Raw genomic sequence first — 24,490 nt, forward strand, 5'->3', positions numbered from 1 at the left:
TATCCATGGCAGATAATGATACTTCTTTTTGAATATCGATATACTGGATTTCTGATATTTTTAAAAATATCAACAGTCGTAGTAGTCAGTAACATTAACAAGAGGCTTACAGAAAAAAAATTAACGTTTGAGTGTAATAAAACGCAATGCATACCGTTTCTGACACGGACGTTTTATAAAAACGAATTACAGTGGCGAGGAAAACGTAAAGACCAAAGCATCTCTCGCATGACGTGTCACTGACAAGTAACATAGCTCGATGACACTTGAGCTATAATTAGGAAGAACGGCTACAGTACAGTACAGAAAGGTAACCGAAAGAAATACGCAATGACACGAACAGAAATAACGTTCGTATTCAAACACACTGATTGCACTTGAGTGAGCGAGATTTACAATGACCCCCTAGACATTATAAAAGACGTAACACGGTTCTTAATAGACAGTGTGACAATAAAGTAATAACAGAACCCAGTATGTTGTCGTCGTCGGCGAGTGTTCATCAGAGACAAGGGTACCGCCAAGAGTGCCCCAGGCAAGTGTGACAGGACCGCTGTTCTTCTGTACGTACATATATGATTTGGCAGTCAGGATGGGTATACATCTGTCGCCGTTTGCTGATGATGCCGTGATATACTGTAACGTTCCGAAGTTGAGTGACTGTAGGTAGATACGAGACAGACGAAATTTCCAGTTCGTCTGATGGATGGCAGCTAGCCCTAAATGTGGAAAAATGTAAGTTAATGCGGATGAGCAGAAAGATCAAACGTGTGATGTTCGGATACAGTATTACTAGTGCCCTGCTTGACACAGTCAAGTAGTTTATATATCTGGGTGTAACGCTGCAAAGCGATATGACGTGGAACAAGCAAGTGAGAACTATGGTGGGGAAGGCGAGTGGTCGACTTCGGTTTGTCGGGAGAATTTTAGGAAAGAGTGGTTCACCTGCAGAATAGACCGCACATAGAACGCTGCTCGAGTCTTTGTGATCCGTGACAGGTCGGACTGAAGAAAGACATTGGAAGGAATTCAGAGGCGAGACCGGCCGCTGTGGCCGAGCGGCCCTAGGCGCTTCAGTCCGGAACCACGCGGCCGCTACGGTCGCAGGTTCGAATCCTGCCTCGGGCACGGATGTGTGATGTCCTTAGGTTTAAGTAGTTCTAACAAGGGAACCTCTCCATCGCACCCCCCTCAGATTTAGTTATAAGTTGACACAGGGGATAGGCCTTGAAAAACTGAACACACATCAATCTAGAAAACAGGAAGAAGTTGTGTGGAACTATGAAAAAATAAGCAAAATATATAAACTGAGTAGTCCATGTGCAAGATAGGCAACATCAAGGAGGGTGTGAACTCAAGAGCGCCGTGGTCCCGTGGTTAGTTGGAGCAGCTGCGGAACGAGAAGTCCTTGGTTCAAGTCTTCCCTCGAGTGAAAATTTTAATTTTTTACTTTCAGATTCTGTGACAAACGCTTATGTTTTCATCACTTTTTTTGGAGTGATTATCACATCCACAAGAAAACCTAAATCGCGCAAGTTAGAAGAATCTTTTTACACATTCGCCAAGTGTACAAGTTAGGTGAGTCGACAACATATTCCTGTCATGTGACGCACATGCCGTCACCAGTGTCGTATAGAATATATCAGACGTGTTTTCCTGTGGAGGAACCGGTTGACCTATGACCTTGCGATCAAATGTTTTCGGTTCCCATTGGAGAGGCACGTCCTTTCGTCTACTAATCGCACGGTTTTGCAGTGCGGTCGCAAAACACACATTAAACTTATTACAGTGAACAGAGACGTCAATGAACGAACGGACAGATCATAACTTTGCGAAAATAAAGAAAGTAAAATTTTCATTCGAGGGAAGACTTGAACGCAGCTGCTCCAACTAACCACGGGACCACGGCGCTCTTGAGTTCACACCCTCCTTGATGTTGCCTATCTTGCACATGGACTACTCAGTTTATATATTTTGCTTATTTTTTCATAGTTCCACACAACTTCTTCCTGTTTTCTAGATTGATGTGTGTTCAGTTTTTCAAGGCCTATCCACTGTGCCAACTTATAGCTAAATCTGAGGGGGGTGCGATGGGGAGGTTCCCTTGTAAGTCCTGGGGACTGAAGACCTCAGATGTTAAGTCCCATAGTGCTCCGAGCCATCCGAACCATTTTCAGAGGCGGGTTGCTAGCTTCGTTACCGGTAGGTTCGAAAAACACGGAAGTGCCACAGAGAGACTGAATTGACTTCAGTGGGAGACGCTCCAAGAGAAAAACTGTGCATCACGGTATGGTTATCTGTTAAAGTTCGCAGAATGTAAGTTCTTAGAAGAGCCAGTGAATACACTGCTCCCTCCTACGCATATCTCACGAAAAGACGATCAAGATAAAGCAGGAGAGATTCGAGCCCACACGCAGGCTTACCGGCAACCGTTCTTGCCGCGAACGTAACAGGAACAGGAAAAGGGGGAAGTGACGCCGGAACACAAACTACCCTCCGCCACACACCGTTAGCTGGTTTACGGAGTACAGTTGAGTAGTGGGAGAATCGATAAAGGTACTCAAAGTACCCTCCGCCACACACCGTCAGGTGGCTTGCGGATTATGGATGTAGATGTAGAAAGGTAGGAGGAGTGGATGTAGAGTGGGGGGGGGGGGTAGTGTGAGTCGGAAATGAAATGGAGAAAACGGGGCAGGAAGTAGAAAAAAATGGTTCAAATGGTTCTCAGCACTATGGGACTTAACTTCTGAGGTCATCAGTCCCCTAGAACTTAGAACTACTTAAACCTAACTAACCTAAGGACATCACACAACACCCAGTCATCACGAGGCAGAGAAAATGCCTGACCCCGCCGGGAATCGAACCCGGGAACCCGGGCGTGGGAAGCGAGAACGCTACCGCACGACCGAAGGAAGTAGAGGTGAAATGATGGTGAGGGAGGGGGAGAGAGATGTATGAAGGGTCTTTTTATGTATTCAGTATATTGTCGCTTCCGTTTTATCAAAAATCTGTTTTCGTTATGTTGTCATTGGAGACTATATGAAATGGCATCTGATGCTGGGCGTCTACAAGCTCACTCCAAATCTATTTGATCTGAAAATGCTCTCCTCACCTGTGATTCGTCATATCTGCATTGTGACGTTTTAATTATGATACTGTGTATTTATTTAATACGAAAGAGAAATGAAGGACTAGTGTGGCTATTGAAAATCTAAATGGAGAGTTCAAATGGCTCTGAGCACTATGGGACTCAACTACTGTGTCCCCTAGAACTTAGAACTACTTAAACCTAACTAACCTAAGGACATCACACACATCCATGCCCGAGGCAGGATTCGAACCCGCGACCGTAGCAGTCGCGCGGTTCCGGACTGCGCGCCTAGAACCGCTAGACCACCGCGGCCAGCCTAAATGGAGAGTATATATCTTCAATTACCATAGAATTCCTTCATTTTTTAAAATATTAATAAGTACACATTACTATCAGTAATACGTCACAATACGCATTTGTCGAACCACAGACGAAGTGAACATTTTCCGATCAAGTTAAAACCAAAACTAGCGGCTAAGTTGGGAACATTACGCACACAAAAACACACAACGACACGTTAGTGCTATATTGTGTCGTATTTCACTCCCGGAAAGTTTGTACTGACGCAAGGCAATGTGAGAGTGTTGGCAGGGTGTATACGCGGACAAAGAAAAAAAGAACCTGATTTTTGCCAGATTTCTCTGTTAAAAATACACTTTTTCCCCGGGTAAAAATACTTTCCCCGAGTTAAAAAAAAATCACTCGTTTTGCAAAGATCTTTGATGTGCAACAACATGTGCGCTGCATATTTTCGTGTTACGTAATTATATATTTGAATTCCACCAAAGCCAGCACGTTAGTTTCCGAACCATTGAAATCGAGATTGCTATGTGCTTTAGTAAGCCAATCATAGCTCATTTTACGTGATTTCGCCAGCCGATAATGGAAAATATTGAGAGCCTAGGACACTATTCAGTAGCGCGAACACACAAATAGGAAACGTTAATGGTTTAAATTAATATACATGGCGTAGTTACAAGAAAAGCTAAACTTTCAGACAGGATATTGGTCTTTTTTGATTGTGTTACACTTTAATATACATTACACAAATATGCCAGGTAAATTTTAAGTGGTATAAATGTCTGGTTTTCTGGACTTGAAATTCTTCTAAGTGGCTGCCCTTCAAAGTGTTAAGCTCTAAATGGGAATCCAAAGCTCTGTGATTCAAGAAATTCAAAGGGCATTGGCACACGTAACATGATTCATTTTACGTACGAAGCCCACATCTTCCTACATATATAGCATTAAGAGATTTTACATTACATCGTAAACGAAACAGAACGGCATAAAATACTACAAGAGCATCACAATTTCGTAAACCACACTAAAATGCATAATTCGGCTGAAAACGCACATTCATATGTCCAGATTCACAAAGAAGTAGGCCCCAACCTGATATTAGGCTTTTCAGTGTGGTTTTCGGGCTCCAAATTTTCTTGAGTACCAGTACTGTATTATCTCAAGTTTGGTTCCAGAAGATAAAAACGGGCACCTGAAATGCGACGAACTGTTAACAAATGGATCAAATGGCTCTTGAGCACTATGGGACTTAACTTCTGAGGTCATCAGTCCCCTAGACTTAGAAGTACTGTAAACCTAACGACATCACACACATCCATGCCCGAGGCAGGATTGGAACCTGCGACCGTAGCGGTCGCGCGGTTCCAGACTGTAGCGCCTAGAACCGCTCGGCCAGTCCAGCGGGCGAACAGTGTGGAATGAAACACTTAGTTTCAAATACGTTGACTGCCTCTGTGGAAAACATTAATGAAAGCCAAATTTCTTTAGCAACTCGACAAAAACATTTTGATTTTTCTGCAAGGCAATTAATGCTTGATTGCCAAAAACTTGGAAATAAAATAAAATCGGAAAACTGAAACTAATAACGTATTTTAGCCTTTCATAATGACGTGAATGTATTTTAATTCATTTGCTAGCTCCCGGCCACAGAAATACTGTTGTTTTCATTTGACGCGAGAGCTGTGAACAAAGATAGACTGCAAAATCACTAAACGTAAACACGGGTCACGTGGACACTACCGCCCCCCCCCCCCCCCCATGCCACACCACAACTCAGACTGCTCTGCGCATGCGCTAATCTGGCAGCTTGGACGCGCCACAAAAAGTTTTCCCGGTTAGCATCCGGCTGCTCGTTGCTTCTGGCGGTACAGCTAACAGCTGTACTGACGTAGCCATAAGCGGGCGCCGGTACAACTCATACGCGACTCAACTGCGCATGCGCAGGAACCCGCTAGCAACTGCTGAAACGAACCTAATGTAGACAGTTCTGACGTCTCGCACATCGGAAGCAGCTTGTTATTACGAAGTATTGCATAGTTTTCGTCCTAAAACTTGCTGTTGAAATTAAATGACCGTATGGCATTGCTGCCAGGGAGGTCCCATTCGGGGGAGTTCAGCCGTTTCGGTTTTCCCCTTGCTTATGTTTTATTGCTGCAGTATTATTCCCCAGTACCGGGATAAGGTAAAATTATTTGTTATAGTATCACTTCTTACCAGTTGAAACTACAAAAATTTAGCTGAAAACTCAAACGATGACAAATTACCGGGATTCTGAAAAGTTCACGGGTTTTTCCCGGTTTTCTCCCGAATGAAAACATTCCCGGATTTTTCCCGGATTTCCCCGGAGAGTATATTCAGCAATTGTCAGTGCGAAACGAAGGAGCTCATCAAAACTGTGCAAGCAGACAACTCTTCCTGATATAAAGGAAAGTCACACATAAAATGCCGTACCTATAAATCACACCTAACAAGGGAACCTCCCCATCGCACCCCCCTCAGATTTAGTTATAAGTTGGCACAGTGGATAGGCCTTGAAAAACTGAACACAGATCAATCCAGAAAGTTGCGTGGAACTATCAAAAAAATAAGCAAAATATACAAACTGGGTAGTCCATGTGCAAGATAGGCAACATCAAGGAAAATGTGAGGCGCCGTGGTCAAGTGGTTAGCGTGAGCAACTGCGGAACGAGAGGTTCTTGGTTCAAGTCTTCCCTCGAGTGTAAAGTTAAATTTTTTATTTTCAGACAAATATTATCATTGACCTTGTTATTGAAGTCGCGAGCTATATTTGCTGGATCCATATTGCCCACGAAATACATCTCACGTATTTAATGCTCTCTCGTCCAAAGTAGCGAACAGTCAACTGCCAGCCAGGGAGCCTCGTTGGCAGGAATACTCTCTCTTCCGTCCGCTGTAGTCGACTGACGTCGCGTGTTTCGATGTTTGTTTAGGTGTAGCGTCCCCATACTACGGCGCAGTTGTCTCGCATCGGACGGACAGATAATGGTTGTCTGAAAATAGAAAATTAAACTTCTGACTCGAGGGAAGACTTGAACCAAGGACCTCTCGTTCCGCAGCTGCTGACGCTAACCACGGGACCACGGCGCTCCTGAGCTCACACTATCCTTGATGTTGCCTATCTTGCACATGTCCGCCCCCGGTAGCCGAGTGGTGCCGGCCGCGGTGGCCGAGCGGTTCTAGGCGCTTCAGTCCGAAACCGCGCGACTGCTACTGTCGCAGGTTCGAATCCTGCCTCGGGCATGGAAGTGTGTGATGTCCTTAGGTTAGTTAGGTTTAAGTAGTTCTAAGTTCTAGGGGACTGATGACCTCAGATGTTAAGTCCTATAGTGCTCAGAGCCATTTGAACAATTTTAAAACGCCGGCACGGTAGCTCAGCGTGTTCGGTCAGAGGGTTACGTTCTCTCTGTAATAAAAAAACTTACTCGATTAACAACGAACTTCAATGGATGTTTTACGACGTCCGCCGTGAGCAGATGCAACGATCAAAAGCGAACAAAATGAGATTTTTTTTTAAAAAAGTGGTCAGCGTGACAGGATGTCAATCCTAAGGGCCTGGGTTCGATTGCCGGCTGGGTCGGAGATTTTCTCCGCTCAGGGACTGGGTGTTGTGTAGTTCTAATCATCATTTCATCCCCATCGAAGGGCAACTCGCCGAAGTGGCGTCAAACCGAATGACGTGCGCCCGGCGAACCGTCTACCCGACGGGAGGCCCTAGTCACACGACATTAATTTCATTTCATTTTGCAGATGGACTACTCAGTTTGTATATTTTGCTTATTTTCTTCATAGTTCCACGCAACTTCTTCCTGTTTTCTCGATTGATCTGTGTTCAGTTTTTCAAGACCTATCCACTGTGCCAACTTATAACTAAATCTGAGGGGGGTGCGATGGGGAGGTTCCCTTGTAAGTATCATTTCTAACGAACTGTTTTTACGAGGGCAGTTCAATAAGCAATGCAACACTTTTTTTTTTTCTCTGCCAATTTTGGTTGAAAAAACCGGAAATTTCTTGTGAAATATTTTCAAACATTCCCGCTTCGTCTCGTATAGTTTCATTGACTTCCGACAGGTGGCAGCGCTGTACGGAGCTGTTAAAATGGCGTCTGTAACGGATGTGCGTTGCAAACAACGGGCAGTGATCGAGTTTCTTTTGGCGGAAAACCAGGGCATCTCAGATATTCATAGGCGCTTGCAGAATGTCTACGGTGATCTGGCAGTGGACAAAAGCACGGTGAGTCGTTGGGCAAAGCGTGTGTCATCATCGCCGCAAGGTCAAGCGAGACTGTCTGATCTCCCGCGTGCGGGCCGGCCGTGCACAGCTGTGACTCCTGCAATGGCGGAGCGTGCGAACACACTCGTTCGAGATGATCGACGGATCACCATCAAACAACTCAGTGCTCAACTTGACATCTCTGTTGGTAGTGCTGTCACAATTGTTCACCAGTTGGGATGTTCAAAGGTTTGTTCCCGCTGGGTCCCTCGTTGTCTAACCGAACACCGTAAAGAGCAAAGCAGAACCATCTGTGCGGAATTGCTTGCTCGTCATGTGGCTGAGGGTGACAATTTCTTATCAAAGATTGTTACAGGCGATGAAACACGGGTTCATCACTTCGAACCTGAAACAAAACGGCAATCAATGGAGTGGCGCCACACCCACTCCCCTACCAAGAAAAAGTTTAAAGCCATACCCTCAGCCGGTAAAGTCATGGTTACAGTCTTCTGGGACGCTGAAGGGGTTATTCTGTTCGATGTCCTTCCCCATGGTCAAACGATCAACTCTGAAGTGTATTGTGCTACTCTTCAGAAATTGAAGAAACGACTTCAGCGTGTTCGTAGGCACAAAAATCTGAACGAACTTCTCCTTCTTCGTGACAATGCAAGACCTCACACAAGTCTTCGCACCCGAGAGGAGCTCACAAAACTTCAGTGGACTGTTCTTCCTCATGCACCCTACAGCCCCGATCTCGCACCGTCGGATTTCCATATGTTTGGCCCAATGAAGGACGCAATCCGTGGGAGGCACTACGCGGATGATGAAGAAGTTATTGATGCAGTACGACGTTGGCTCCGACATCGACCAGTGGAATGGTACCGTGCAGGCATACAGGCCCTCATTTCAAGGTGGCGTAAGGCCGTAGCATTGAATGGAGATTACGTTGAAAAATAGTGTTGTGTGGCTAAAAGATTGGGGAATAACCTGGTGTATTTCAATGCTGAATAAAACAACCACTGTTTCAGAAAAAAATATGCTGCATTACTTATTGAACTGCCCTCGTATATCTGGAAACCAAACTAAAATTATAAACATGTTTCACTGTAGACGGTGTTTTAAATACATGGAGCGAAACGCATATGGTGACGTAAACGCCCATTTTTTAGTAGTTACACAGACGAATTTTAGATACCTTCAACAATCGTGACACAAGTACGCTCACGATGATCACACGAATGAAGGATTTAAAGCTCTGAACGCTTATAGGTGGCTATTATTATCAGAAAAAGCCTTGAGAATACCAAATCCAGTCGTCCCTGTGAATGTAGCCTGTGGTATGGTAACAATGCCAACGAAAAGAAAACAGTAACGAGTGTGGAGCAACACTTATGGTAATTATTGGTCAAATGTCAACAGTTTGTAAGAAACAATAAAAAAGCACCAAGGGCCCTACTATTTCTTGGTTTAATAACCCATCTACATTTTTGTAAACGATAAGAAAACATAATTTACTTCCGTTGCTTCAAAACTAGGAGTGGATTTCCTTCATTGTCGCAATCTCGGAAAGAATGGTGACCTCTGATGTAGAGGAAAAAAAACGTAAGTTCCGTTACGTAGGTGACACGTTGTTGCAGACAAAATATATTTATTGACCTTATTAAAGACATAATGCACACACGGAGAACAAAACAGCATGAACTAACAATGAACTCACACAAGCAATTGATGAGATTTTAACTGTACTGACTGCTGGTAATTCGTAAGCTAGCAGAGATAAAATGCGTGTACGGAAAGGCTATTTACAGCTTGTACAGAATCCAGACAGCAATTATAAGAGTCAAAGGACAGGGAACACTGGCCGAGATGGAGTGAGAGGGGATTGTGGCCTGTGGCTAATGTTATCCAATCTGTAGAATGAGCGCGCTGTGAAAGAAATGATGGAGGCGTCTGGGAAGGGAATTAAACTTTAGGGAACGCAAATAAAGACACTGAGGTCCGTCGAATACATTAAATTCTGTCAGATAGGGCTACAAACTTGAAAGAACAGCAGAACGAAGTTGATGTTGTTTTGAAAAGAGTAATGGAATGTGGACGAATAAAATCACGCGACGCTGAGGGAATTAGATTAGGAAATCAGACACTAAAAGTAATGAATTAATACTGGTACCCAGCTAGTAAAATATCTGATGACGGCCGAAGAAGAGAGATTATGAGATGTGAACTGGCAGTAGCAAGAACAATTTTTTCTATAAGACAATAGTGTTTTAATAAAAGTTATGAATATGAATTGATGTGTTTGGCAGTCTTTTCTCAACGTATTTGTCTTGAATGTAGCCTCGCACGGAAGTGAAATGTTCAGCATATAGAGATCAAACGACAGGGGAATAGAAGCTTTTAAAATGAGTCAATGTTCAAGATGAGTAGGTACCGCATCAGATCGGGGAGAAAAATTTATGACATAACTTGGTTTTGCCATATATTTCTTTCGTCCCCGATTACATTCAGCAACTTCTCATCTTCAGCATTCTCCTGTAGTGTCACATTTTAAAAGCTTTTCTCTTCTCGGTAGACAAGGCTGAGGACCATCACAGACCTTTTTTAGCATCTAAATTGACATCAATCTTTGCAAATGGAAATGTAAAGTAAACAAATGAATTGAGACAACGAATGCGAAATACCTGAATGTACTTTTGTTTGCTGATGACATCGTTACTATTCTTAAGAATGAAAATGACCTCCGAAGGTCGGTAGACCAGCTGAACGACATTTGCAAGAAGTACGACTTTAAAATTTCTAGTAAAAAAACAAAAATAATTGCATTCCTAGTAAAATACCCAATCAGATCAAAAATTCTTTTGGATAATTCAGGTTTAGACCAAGCGTCTCTGATCTCTTATTTAGACTGTGCTATTAGTTTTGATGGCTGTAAGCACTATGGGACTTAACATCTGAGGTCATCAGTCCCCTAGAACTACTTAAACCTAACTAACCTAAGGACATCACACACATCCATGCCCGAGGCAGGATTCGAACTTGCGACCGTAGTAGCAGCGCGGTTCTGGACTGAAGCGCCTAGAACAGCTCGGCCACAGTGGTCGGGTGCACAAGAAGAGATATGATTAGAAACGAACATATTAGAACCGAATTAAATACTCTCAGTATGAATGAAAAAATTCTGAAATATGGTTAAGGCTGCAAACAACACCTCATGAGAATGCCAGGTCACAGAATTCCTCTGAAGATCCTGAACTTCGGCCGGCGAGGGTGGCCGAGCGGTTCTAGGCGCTACAGTCTGGAACCGCGCGACCGCTACGGTCGTAGGTTCGAATCCTGCCTTGGGCATGGATGTGTGTGATGTGCTTAGGTTGGTTAGGTTTAAGTAGTTCTAAGTTCTAGGGGACTGATGACCTTAGAAGTTAAGTCCCAGAGTGCTCAGAGCCATATGAACCAGGTATGATCCTGAACTTCAAGCCGAATGGGAAAGAGATTTGGGAAGACCTTCAAAAAGGTGGGATTGATTTTGATCGTGAGCTTCGAACAGGCAACGGGCTTATCCTTGAAAGGTAGATCATGATGATGATGATGATGATGATGATGATGACTTGACTGAAACAAGTGATCGGTTGATAGGACACATCCAGAGGCATTGAGGAATTGTCAGGTTGGTAATAGCGGAGGTGTGATGGCTAAAAACTGTGGAAGGAGATCTTGGCAAAAATACTGTTATCAGTTCAAATGGATGTACGTTGCGGTAGTCATTCAGAGATGAAGAGGGTTGGTCAGGATAGTGTAGCGTGGAGAACTGCATCAGATCTGTCTCAGACTGGAGACCACAAAGGCAACAACAACAACAACAACAACAGCAACAGCACGGTGATGGGTCTACCTTGGCAGTCTCCTTGTCGGACAGCTGGTGGCCGAGTCGGGCGTGCAGCGGCTGGTGCTGCGTCGGTCCAGACTCCAGGTGGCTGTCCTGGAGCCTCTCGTTCTCACGGGCAGCCGCAAAGCTCGCCTGCCAACACACAAAAACACGACACCTCAGTCCCAACGTGGCCAGTTCTGCAGTAAGCACAAAGCTACAACAGTCTTGGGGTACACGTCTGCTAAAATACACTGAAGAACGTCGTGTAGCGTCCCCGCGAGCAGGCGCAAGTGCGCAACACTACGTGGCATGGACTCGACTGTCTGAAGTACTGCTGGAGGGAATCGGCACCATGAATCCTGCAGGGCTGTCAGTAAATCCGTAAGAGTAGGAGGGGGTGGAGATCTCTTCTGAACAGCGCATTGCAAGGCATCCCAGACATGCTCAATAATATTGTCAGGGGAGTTCGGTGGACAGCGGAAGTGTTTAAAGTCAGAAGAGTGTTCCTGGAGCCACTTCGTAGCAGTTTTGGACATGTGGGGTGTCGCATTGTCCTGCTGGAATTGCCCACGTCCGTCGGAATGCACAATGGACATGAATGGATGCAGGTGATCAGACATGATGCTTGCGTATGTGCCACCTGTCAGAGTCGTATCTAGACCTATCAGGGGTCCCATATCACTCCAACGGCACACGCCCCACGCCATTACAGAGCCTCCACCAGCTTGAACAGTCCCCTCTGCTGACATACACGGGTCCATGAATTCCCGAGGTTGTCTCCTTCCTCGTACACGTCCATCCGCTCGATAGAATTTGATACGAGACTCGTCCGACCAGGCAACATGTTTCCAGTCATCAACAGTCCAATGTCGGTGTTGACGGGCGCAGTCGAGGCGTAAACCTTTGTGTCGTCCTGTCATGAAGACTACACGAGTGAGCCTTCGGCTCCGAAAGCCAATATCGACGATGTTTCGTTGAACGGTTCGCACGCTGACACTTGCTGATGGCCCAGCATTAGAATCTGCAGGAATCTGCGGAATGGTTGCACTTGTGTCACGTTGAACGTTTCTCTTCTGCCATCGTTGGTCCTGTTCTTACAGGATCTTTTTCCAGCCGCAGCGATGTCGGAGATTTGATGTATTACCAGACTCTGATATTCGCGGTACACTCGTGAAATGGTCGTACGGTAAAATCCCCATTTAATCGCTACCTGAGGGATGCTGTGTCCCACCGCTCGTGCACAGACTATAACACCACCTTCAAACTCACTTAAATGTTGATAATCTGCCATTGTAGCAGCAGTAACCGATCTACCAGTCCGCCAGACACTTGTTGCTTTATACAGGCGTTGTCGACCGCAGAGCCGTATTCTGCCTGTTTACGTATCTCTACATTTGAATACGCATGCCTATACCAGTTTCTTTGGGGCTTCAGTGTAGTAAGGATCAAGTAGGAGCTCTGGTAAACCGATTACAACGGCTGACACTTTTAAAGACTGTACCGGAAACTTAGAACGACGGCTCTAATGCAACATTATTTTCGCTGATGGCAGCAGCCACCTGGCACATTAGAAGCGTCCCGGTTCCGAATTCGAATCCAGGATGACTCACGTGGAGAAGTGCTCTTACGACTAAGCTATCCAGGCTGGGCTGATAACCAATACATTTAATAGTTTCTGGCGCTTGCGGTCCATAGTCAAAATTAATTTTTGTAAAGGACATCATCTTTCCGGCGTTGATTGTAATAGTGGTTGGTTAATTTGGGGGGGGGGGGGAGGGGGGAAACAGCGATGTTATCGGTCTTATCGGATTAGGGAAGGAAGTCGGCCGTGCCCTTTCAAAGGAACCATCCCGGCATTTTACTGAAGTGATTTAGGGAAATGACAGAAAATCTGAATCAGGAAGGCCGGACGCGGGTTTGAACCGGACTATAATGTTTTAATAGCCAGTTCACGAATGCAATTTTGGGACTAGCCCACCATAAAGTGATTAAACCAGAGCGTTAGCATGTGTAAAAAATATTGGTTCTTCACAAGGTGCTGATAACACGAGAGATAACTGTTGCGTAAGGTTTTTACTTAAAGGTCAAATCATGATTCGAATCAGGCTTTCTTGTAACAGACTAGAGTTTCTCCATTCTTGTGTAATGATTTGATATTTCTGATTTATGCTAAGTCACTACTTTAAGCACTTCTTGGTCTTACATCCTTGGTATTACGTTCTCGGTAGTACCTTCCGGAAATTACATTACGGAAATTACGTTTCAGATATTACTTACTTTCTGGAATTTCCCTTTCAGAAGTTACTTTCCAAAAATTACGTTCTGGAAATTATTTACCAGAAATTAAGTTCTGGAAATTATAATTTGGTAACTGCCTCCCAAAAATTATCTTCTAGATATCACCTTTTATAGACTATTTTGTGGACATTATCTTCGAAATATTACCTTGCAAATAAGCTGCCCTGAATTTCATTAATTGAGTGCAAGCGTTAGTATTTTTGTGTTGATTGAAGGACGTTCCCTCCCTCTATACACGCTGTGTCAAGCAAGGAAACCAAGGTATACGTCTTGAGAAGGAAGTGTTTGGTTGCAAAGTTTATTTATTTATTTTTGTTCAGAAGGTAATATATTGAAGGTAATGTCCGAAAGTAATTTCCAGAACCTAATACCTAGAAAGTAAGTTGTGGGAGGTAACTTTTAGAAGGTAGTTCCAGATGATTTTTAGGGGTAACTTCTAGGAGGTAAGTACCAGAAGGTAAGTTGCAGAATGTAATTTCCGGAAGGTAATACGTAGAAGATAATGTTGGCAACGTAATTTTGGGAAGGTGTTACTCAGAATATAATTTTCGATAGGTGGTGTCCAGAAAGTAACTTTCAGAGATTACGCCCAGCATCTGCAGAAAATAATTTGAAGGAGGTAATTTTCGCAAGGTAAAGCACAGCAGAAAATTTTTGGAAGGTAAGTTCCAAAAGGCAATTTCTGGAAATTAACGTGCAGAAGGTGATGTCTGGAAAGCAATTTTCAGTTGGTAATTTCTAGACGGTGACATTTAGTAGGTAGGTAATTTCTCGAAACTATTTTGTAAACGTAAATCTCAGAAGAAAATTTTTGGAAGGTAAGTTCCAAAAGGCAATTTCTGGAAATTAACGTGCAGAAGGTGATGTCTGGAAAGCAATTTTCAGTTGGTAATTTCTAGACGGTGACATTTAGTAAGTAGGTAATTTCTGAAAACTATTTTCGTAACGTAAATCTCAGAAAAATTTTTGGAAGGTAAGTTCCAAAAGGTAATTTCTGGAAAGTAACGTGCAGAAGGTGATGTCTGGAAAGCAATATTTGGGAGAGAATTTCTAGAAGGTACAATTTAGTAGGTAGGTAATTTCTGGAAACTATCTTCCAGCAGGTAACTCCTGGAACTTAATTAGCAGTAGGCGATGCCCCGGCCTGTGCTCTCCAGCCACACGCCCCATGGCCCCCCACACAGTACAGAGCCTGCCTAGCCCAGCCCAACCAAGCGCCTGCTCACCTTCTTGCTCTTGGCCTGCGCGTGCCTCCAGTCGGACAGCCCCCTGCCCGCCTTGTCCACGGCGGCCTCCACAGACTTGCGGATGCGGTGCTGCGCCTCGCTCAGCTGCCGCAGCGGCTTCACCACCTCCTCACCCAGAGACGCCGCCAGCGCCCTGCAACAACATCATCAACAACATCAAACAACGCTACACACACCACACTGTCTCATCAAAGTACCACATCATATGTACGAGGCACGGGAGGTCAATGTGCGTAGCAGACAAACTCGTGCACAGATATTGCTGTTGTCAATCATAATGCTTGAATGTTCGAATGTATGTGAAATCTTATGGGACTTAACTGCTAAGGTCATCAGTCGCTAAGCTTACACACTACTTAACCTAAATTATCCTAAGGACCAACACACACACACACACCCACGCCCGAGGGAGGACTCGAACCTCCGCCGGGACCTGTCAATCAGACTTCTGTTCGTTAGAGTGCTGGCGCAAGCTGTCGCCACCACACTGGTCGGCAAAAATGCAGCGCGAAGCTCGATTATTAGGCGCCAGATCAAGCGCGCCTACCACAACAGACCCCAGAGACACACCCGCAAGCAACGTGCCGCCAGCGCCCTCTCGACAGCCTGTATTTAGGCCGCCGCCGCAGACCGGACAGACTCACTGACTCAATCATCCCAGTTGGCGCCTGTCAATATATTTCTGAGCAGGTTCAGTTAATGTCGGCGACTATGACAGTACGTAGCAACCAGATTAGTGACCATAGCAGGATTACCGATATTGTGTCCAGGAGGACCATTACCGACGAGCGTGTACCACAACACATGGACTCTATTGCAGTTGAGTAAATGTTCATGTAAATACAGAACCATGTGAATCCACATGTGCATGTGTCTTGTACAAAGAGGACAACATCCTCTCCCTTGCTTCCTTGCGATACAAGACTCTACACTTAGGGCAACTGTAGAACTGAACAGTGGTCCACCACAAGAATGGCAGTCACAGACAGTAGCCCATTTTTGATTGTAGTTAGTAGTTGCATTCTCCAGACGGGATACTGGGTAGCTACACCACTGGCCATTAAAATTGCTATACCAAGATGAAATGCAGATGGTAAACGGGTATTCATTGGACAAATATATTATACTAGAACTGACATGTCATTACATTTTCACGCAATTCGGGTACATAGATCCTGAGAAATCAGTACCCAGAACAGCCACCTCTGGCCGTAATAACGGCCTTGATACGCCTGCAAATTGAGTCAAACAGAGCTTGGATGGCGTGTAGAGGTACAGCTGCCCATGCAGCTTCAACACGATACCACAGTTCATCAAGAGCAGTGACTGGCGTATTGTGACGAGCCAGTTGCTCAGCCACCATTGACCAGACGTTTTCAACTGTTGAGAGACCTGGAGAATGTACTGGCTAGGGCAGCAGTCGAACATTTTCTGTATCCAGAAAGGCCCGTACAGGACCTGCAACATGCGGTCGTGCGTTATCCTGCTGAAATCGTAACACATCTGAAATGTAACGTTCACTGTTCAAAGTGCTGTCAATGCGAACAAGAGGTCACTGACACGTCTAACCAATGGCACCCCATACCATCACGCCGGTCTAACCAATGGCACCCCATACCATCACGCCGGGTGATACGTCTGTATGGCGATGACGAATACAAGCTTCCAATGTGCGTTCACCGCGATGTCGCCAAACACGGAAGCGACCATCGTGATGCTGTAAACAGAACCTGGATTCATCCGAAAAAATGACGTTTTGCCATTCGTGCATCCAGGTTTGTCGTCGAGTACACCATCGCATGCAATCCTGTCTGTGATGCAGCGTCAAGGGTAAATGCAGCCATGGTCTCAGAGCTGATAGTCCGTGCTGCTGCAAACGTCGTCGAACTGTTTGTGCAGATGGTTATTGTCTTGCAAACGTCCCCATCTGTTGACTCAGGGATCGAGACGTGGCTGCACTATGCGTTACATCCATGCAGATAAGATGCCTGTCATCTGGACTGCTAGTGATACGAGGCCGTTGGGATCCAGCACGGCGTTCTGTATTACCCTCCTGAACCCCGCGCCATCCACAAAAATTCCTTTCATGAATGGCTGCATATGACCTCCAAGTAGCCTAACATAACCATTTTCAGCTAATGATCGGTTCAGCTGGACCAATCCATTCCAAATCCAGTCGAAAACATTATCAAACGACCATCAGCTTGTGGGGTGCCTTGCTGAGGACTTGGGTCCAGGGCTTCGTGGGGTCTGCACCGCACTCAAACCCTACCATCAGCTCTCGCCACCTGATATTGGCACTCATCTGACCAGGCCACGGTGTTCCAGTCGTCTAGGGTCCAACCGTCATGGTAACGAGCCCTCGAGAGGCGCTGCAGGCCGTGTCGTGCTGTTAGCAAAGACACTCTCATCGGTTGTCGCCTGTCATAGCCCATCAACGCCAAATTTCGCCGCACTGCCCTAACGGATTTGTTCGTCGTACGTCCGACACTGATTTCAAGCAGTGTTGCTTGTTTGTTAGCACTGACGACCCTCCGCAAAAGCTGCTGCTCTCGGCGTTCCAGTCAAGCCCGTCCCCAAATGCGTTGTCCGTGATCAGAGGTAATGCCTCAGATTTGGTATTCTCGACACACTCTTGACACTCTCGGAACACTGAATTCCGTAACGATTTCCGAAATGAGATGCCCCATGCGTCTACCTCCAACTACCAGTTGACGTCCAAAGTCTATTATTTCCCATCGTGCGGCCATAATCCCGTCGGAAACCTTTCCACATGAGTCGTGTGAGTACAGTTCCGTCAGTGCACTCTCTTTTATACCATGTTGTTGGGGCTTGGGTTGTTTGGGGAAGGAGACCAGACACCGAGGTCATCGGTCTCATCGGATTAGAGGAGGACGGGGAAGGAAGTCGGCCGTGCCCCATGAAAGGAACCATCCCGGCATTTGCCTGGAGCGATTTAGGGAAATCACGGAAAACCTAAATCAGGATGGCCGGACGCGGGATTGAACCGTCGTCCTCCCGAATGCGAGTCCAGTGTCTAACCACTGCGCCACCTCGCTCGGTTTACAATATCCGTGCAGTATTGGGGATGTATGCAAAATCTATTGTACCTTTTTTAGTGTCTCTTGTTCGGCTACATTGTCGGGCAATATTGACAGCTATAGGTAATATCTATTAGCCGCTTACCTCGCGCAAATATCCTCTGGCAGTGTTGCTGAATAAGTAGCTCCAATTTATAGCCCTTCAATATTGCCCGGCAATATTGACTGCAATATGTAGTACCTATTGCCAGTGTACCTCGCGCAAACAGTCGCAGGCGGTGTTGCCGAACAAGTGGATCCAGTACGTATAACATCAGTGTTACGTCGCTACGTTGCCGGGCAGTATTGGGGGCCGTATGCAATATCTATTGGCTGTGTGCCTTTTTATAGTCTCTGTCGCTCGGCTACATTGTCGGGAAATATTGACAGCAATATGAAACTTGTATTGGTCGTTTACCTCGCGCAAAACGCCTCTGGCAGTGTTGCCGAACAAGTAGATCCAAGCGCTTCAATATTGCCCGGCAATATTGACGACAAAATGTAATACCTATTGACGTGTACATCGCGCAAACAGTCCCTGGCAGTGTTGCGAACAAGTGGCTCTAGTAAGTATAGCGTCTATGTCAACCGGCTACTTTGCACGGCAGTATTGGGCACTGTATGCAATATCTGTTGACTGTGTACCTTTTTATAGAGTCTGTTACTCGGCTATATTGTCGGGCAATATTGACAGAAATATGCAACTTCAATTGGCCGTGTAACTCGCGCAATTAGCCTCTGGCAGTGTTACCCAACAAGTAGATCTAATTCGTAGCACTTCATATTCCCCGGCAATATTTACGGCAATATGTAGTACCTATTGGCCGTTTACCCCGTGCAAGCAGTCGCTGGCGGTGTTGCCGAACAAGTGGATCCAGTACGTATAACGTCAGTGTTACGTCGCTACGTTGCCGGGCAGTATTGGGGGCCGTATGGAGTATCTATTGGCTGTGTACCTTTTTATAGTGCGTGTAGCTCGGCTACATTGGCGGGCAATATTGACAGCAATATGAAACTTCTATTGGCCGTGTAGCTCGCGCAAATAGCCTCTGGCAGTGTTGCCAAACAAGTATAGCCGATTCGTAGAGCTTCAATATTGCCCGGCAATATTGACGGCAATGTGTAGTACCTATTTGCCGTGTACTTCGCGCAAACAGTCGCTGGCGGTGTTGCCGGACAAGTGGCTCCAGTACACATAACGTCAGTGTCAGCCGGCTACGTTGCCGGGCAGTATTGGGCGCTGTATGGAATATCTGTTGACTGTGTACCTTTTTATAGAGTCTGTTACTCGGCTATATTGTCGGGCAATATTGACAGAAATATGCAACTTCAATTGGCCGTGTAACTCGCGCAAATAGCCTCTGGCAGTGTTACCGAACAAGTAGATCTAATTCGTAGCACTTCATATTGCCCGGCAATATTGACGGCAATATGTAGTACCTATTGGCCGTTACCCCGCGCAAACAGTCGCTGGCGGTGTTGCCGAACAAGTGGTTCCAGTACGTATAACGTCAGTGTCACCTATCTACGTTCCCGGGCAGTATTGGGCGCTGTATGGAATATCTGTTGACTGTGTACCTTTTTATAGAGTCTGTTACTCGGCTATATTGTCGGGCAATATTGACAGAAATATGCAACTTCAATTGGCCGTGTAACTCGCGCAAATAGCCTCTGGCAGTGTTACCGAACAAGTAGATCTAATTCGTAGCATTTCATATTGCCCGGCAATATTGACGGCAATATGTAGTACCTATTGGCCGTTACCCCGCGCAAACAGTCGCTGGCGGTGTTGCCGAACAAGTGGATCCAGTACGTATAACGTCAGTGTTACGTCGCTACATTGCCGGGCAGTATTGGTGGCCGTATGCAGTATCTATTGGCTGTGTACCTTTTTATAGTGCGTGTAGCTCGGCTACATTGTCGGGCAATATTGACAGCAATATGAAACTTCTATTGGCCGTGTAGCTCGCGCAAATAGCCTCTGGCAGTGTTGCCAAACAAGTATAGCCGATTCGTAGAGCTTCAATATTGCCCGGCAATATTGACGGCAATGTGTAGTACCTATTTGCCGTGTACTTCGCGCAAACAGTCGCTGGCGGTGTTGCCGGACAAGTGGCTCCAGTACGTATAACGTCAGTGTCAGCCGGCTACGTTGCCGGGCAGTATTGGGCGCTGTATGGAATATCTGTTGACTGTGTACCTTTTTATAGAGTTTGTTACTCGGCTATATTGTCGGGCAATATTGACAGAAATATGCAACTTCAATTGGCCGTGTAACTCGCGCAAATAGGCTCTGGCAGTGTTACCGAACAAGTAGATCTAATTAGTAGCACTTCATATTGTACGGCAATATTGACGGCAATATGTAGTACCTATTGCCAGTGTACCTCGCGCAAACAGTCGCAGGCGGTGTTGCCGAACAAGTGGCTCCAGTACGTATAACGTCAGTGTCACCTAGCTACGTTCCCGGGCAGTATTGGGCGCTGTATGGAATATCTGTTGACTGTGTACCTTTTTATAGAGTCTGTTACTCGGCTATATTGTCGGGCAATATTGACAGAAATATGCAACTTCAATTGGCCGTGTAACTCGCGCAAATAGCCTCTGGCAGTGTTACCGAACAAGTAGATCTAATTCGTAGCACTTCATATTGCCCGGCAATATTGACGGCAATATGTAGTACCTATTGGCCGTTTACCCCGCGCAAACAGTCGCTGGCGGTGTTGCCGAACAAGTGGATCCAGTACGTATAACGTCAGTGTTACGTCGCTACGTTGCCGGGCAGTATTGGGGGCCGTATGCCATTGTAACTGTTGCTTTCGTTGCCTGTAATAATGCAGGTAGACCTGGTTTGGAATCCTTTGAATCGCGTGAAATTGGCTGTGTACCTTTTTATAGTGCGTGTAGCTCGGCTACATTGTCGGGCAATATTGACAGCAATATGAAACTTCTATTGGCCGTGTAGCTCGCGCAAATAGCCTCTGGCAGTGTTGCCAAACAAGTATAGCCGATTCGTAGAGCTTCAATATTGCCCGGCAATATTGACGGCAATGTGTAGTACCTATTTGCCGTGTACTTCGCGCAAACAGTCGCTGGCAGTGTTGCCGGACAAGTGGCTCCAGTACACATAACGTCAGTGTCAGCCGGCTACGTTTCCGGGCAGTATTGGGCGCTGTATGGAATATCTGTTGACTGTGTACCTTTTTATAGAGTCTTGTTACTCGGCTATATTGTCGGGCAATATTGACAGAAATATGCAACTTCAATTGGCCGTGTAACTCGCGCAAATAGCCTCTGGCAGTGTTACCGAACAAGTAGATCTAATTCGTAGCACTTCATATTGCCCGGCAATATTGACGGCAATATGTAGTATCTATTGCCAGTGTACCTCGCGCAAACAGTCGCAGGCGGTGTTGCCGAACAAGTGGATCCAGTACGTATAACGTCAGTGTTACGTCGCTACGTTGCCGGGCAGTATTGGGGGTCGTATGCAGTATCTACTGGCTGTGTAACTTTTTATAGTGCGTGTAGCTCGGCTACATTGTCGGGCAATATTGACAGCAATATGAAACTTCTATTGGCCGTGTAGCTCGCGCAAATAGCCTCTGGCAGTGTTGCCAAACAAGTATAGCCGATTCGTAGAGCTTCAATATTGCCCGGCAATATTGACGGCAATGTGTAGTACCTATTTGCCGTGTACTTCGCGCAAACAGTCGCTGGCGGTGTTGCCGGACAAGTGGCTCCAGTACACATAACGTCAGTGTCAGCCGGCTACGTTGCCGGGCAGTATTGGGGATGTATGCTATATCTATTAGCTGTGTTCACTTGTATAGTGTCTGTTGCTCGGCTACATTGTCGGGCAATATTGACAGCAATATGAAACTTGTATTGGCCGTGCACCTCGAGCAAATCGCATCTGGCATTGTTTCCGAACAAGTAGATCCGATTATTAGCTCTTCAATATTGCCCGGCAATATTGACTGCAATATGTAGTACCTATTGCCAGTGTACCTCGCGCAAACAGTCGCAGGCGGTGTTGCCGAACAAGTGGTTCCAGTACGTATAACGTCAGTGTCACCTAGCTACGTTCCCGGGCAGTATTGGGCGCTGTATGCGATATCTGTTGACTGTGTACCTTTTTATAGAGTCTGTTACTCGGCTATATTGTCGGGCAACTTCAATTGGCCGTGTAACTCGCGCAAATAGCCTCTGGCAGTGTTGCCAAACAAGTATAGCCGATTCGTAGAGCTTCAATATTGCCCGGCAATATTGACGGCAATGTGTAGTACCTATTTGCCGTGTACCTCGCGCAAACAGTCGCTGGCGGTGTTGCCGGACAAGTGGCTCCAGTACACATAACGTCAGTGTCAGCCGGCTACGTTGCCGGGCAGTATTGGGGATGTATGCTATATCTATTAGCTGTGTTCACTTGTATAGTGTCTGTTGCTCGGCTACATTGTCGGGCAATATTGACAGCAATATGAAACTTGTATTGGCCGTGCACCTCGAGCAAATCGCATCTGGCATTGTTTCCGAACAAGTAGATCCGATTATTAGCTCTTCAATATTGCCCGGCAATATTGACTGCAATATGTAGTACCTATTGCCAGTGTACCTCGCGCAAACAGTCGCAGGCGGTGTTGCCGAACAAGTGGCTCCAGTACGTATAACGTCAGTGTCACCTAGCTACGTTCCCGGGCAGTATTGGGCGCTGTATGCGATATCTGTTGACTGTGTACCTTTTTATAGAGTCTGTTACTCGGCTATATTGTCGGGCAACTTCAATTGGCCGTGTAACTCGCGCAAATAGCCTCTGGCAGTGTTGCCAAACAAGTATAGCCGATTCGTAGAGCTTCAATATTGCCCGGCAATATTGACGGCAATGTGTAGTACCTATTTGCCGTGTACCTCGCGCAAACAGTCGCTGGCGGTGTTGCCGGACAAGTGGCTCCAGTACGTATAACGTCAGTGTCACCTAGCTACGTTCCCGGGCAGTATTGGGCGCTGTATGCAATATCTGTTGACTGTGTACCTTTTTATAGAGTCTGTTACTCGGCTATATTGTCGGGCAACTTCAATTGGCCGTGTAACTCGCGCAAATAGCCTCTGGCAGTGTTGCCAAACAAGTATAGCCGATTCGTAGAGCTTCAATATTGCCCGGCAATATTGACGGCAATGTGTAGTACCTATTTGCCGTGTACCTCGCGCAAACAGTCGCTGGCGGTGTTGCCGGACAAGTGGCTCCAGTACACATAACGTCAGTGTCAGCCGGCTACGTTGCCGGGCAGTATTGGGGATGTATGCTATATCTATTGGCTGTGTTCACTTGTATAGTGTCTGTTGCTCGGCTACATTGTCGGGCAATATTGACAGCAATATGAAACTTGTATTGGCCGTGCACCTCGAGCAAATCGCATCTGGCATTGTTTCCGAACAAGTAGATCCGATTATTAGCTCTTCAATATTGCCCGGCAATATTGACTGCAATATGTAGTACCTATTGCCAGTGTACCTCGCGCAAACAGTCGCAGGCGGTGTTGCCGAACAAGTGGCTCCAGTACGTATAACGTCAGTGTCACCTAGCTACGTTCCCGGGCAGTATTGGGCGCTGTATGCAATATCTGTTGACTGTGTACCTTTTTATAGAGTCTGTTACTCGGCTATATTGTCGGGCAACTTCAATTGGCCGTGTAACTCGCGCAAATAGCCTCTGGCAGTGTTGCCAAACAAGTATAGCCGATTCGTAGAGCTTCAATATTGCCCGGCAATATTGACGGCAATGTGTAGTACCTATTTGCCGTGTACCTCGCGCAAACAGTCGCTGGCGGTGTTGCCGGACAAGTGGCTCCAGTACGTATAACGTCAGTGTCACCTAGCTACGTTCCCGGGCAGTATTGGGCGCTGTATGCAATATCTGTTGACTGTGTACCTTTTTATAGAGTCTGTTACTCGGCTATATTGTCGGGCAACTTCAATTGGCCGTGTAACTCGCGCAAATAGCCTCTGGCAGTGTTGCCAAACAAGTATAGCCGATTCGTAGAGCTTCAATATTGCCCGGCAATATTGACGGCAATGTGTAGTACCTATTTGCCGTGTACCTCGCGCAAACAGTCGCTGGCGGTGTTGCCGGACAAGTGGCTCCAGTACACATAACGTCAGTGTCAGCCGGCTACGTTGCCGGGCAGTATTGGGGATGTATGCTATATCTATTGGCTGTGTTCACTTGTATAGTGTCTGTTGCTCGGCTACATTGTCGGGCAATATTGACAGCAATATGCAATTTGTATTGGCCGTGCACCTCGAGCAAATCGCATCTGGCATTGTTTCCGAACAAGTAGATCCGATTATTAGCTCTTCAATATTGCCCGGCAATATTGAC

The 24,490-nt window shown here is 46.0% G+C and overlaps 1 protein-coding gene across 1 annotated transcript in view; it reads right to left on the reverse strand.

Annotated features, from left to right (window-relative positions):
* Positions 1-24,490, reverse strand: part of LOC124553584 (nostrin) — a 141,477-nt gene that overhangs the window by 59,800 nt on the left and 57,187 nt on the right. Inside the window, exons 4-5 of the mRNA XM_047127433.1 lie at positions 15,011-15,164; positions 11,511-11,636 (exon numbers count right to left, since the gene is read on the reverse strand). Coding sequence (XP_046983389.1) covers positions 11,511-11,636; positions 15,011-15,164 — 280 coding nt within the window. The remainder of the gene's footprint in view (positions 1-11,510; positions 11,637-15,010; positions 15,165-24,490) is intronic.

This window comes from Schistocerca americana, chromosome 11 (genome assembly GCF_021461395.2).
Source record: "Schistocerca americana isolate TAMUIC-IGC-003095 chromosome 11, iqSchAmer2.1, whole genome shotgun sequence".
In the NCBI taxonomy this organism is placed as follows: domain Eukaryota; kingdom Metazoa; phylum Arthropoda; class Insecta; order Orthoptera; family Acrididae; genus Schistocerca; species Schistocerca americana.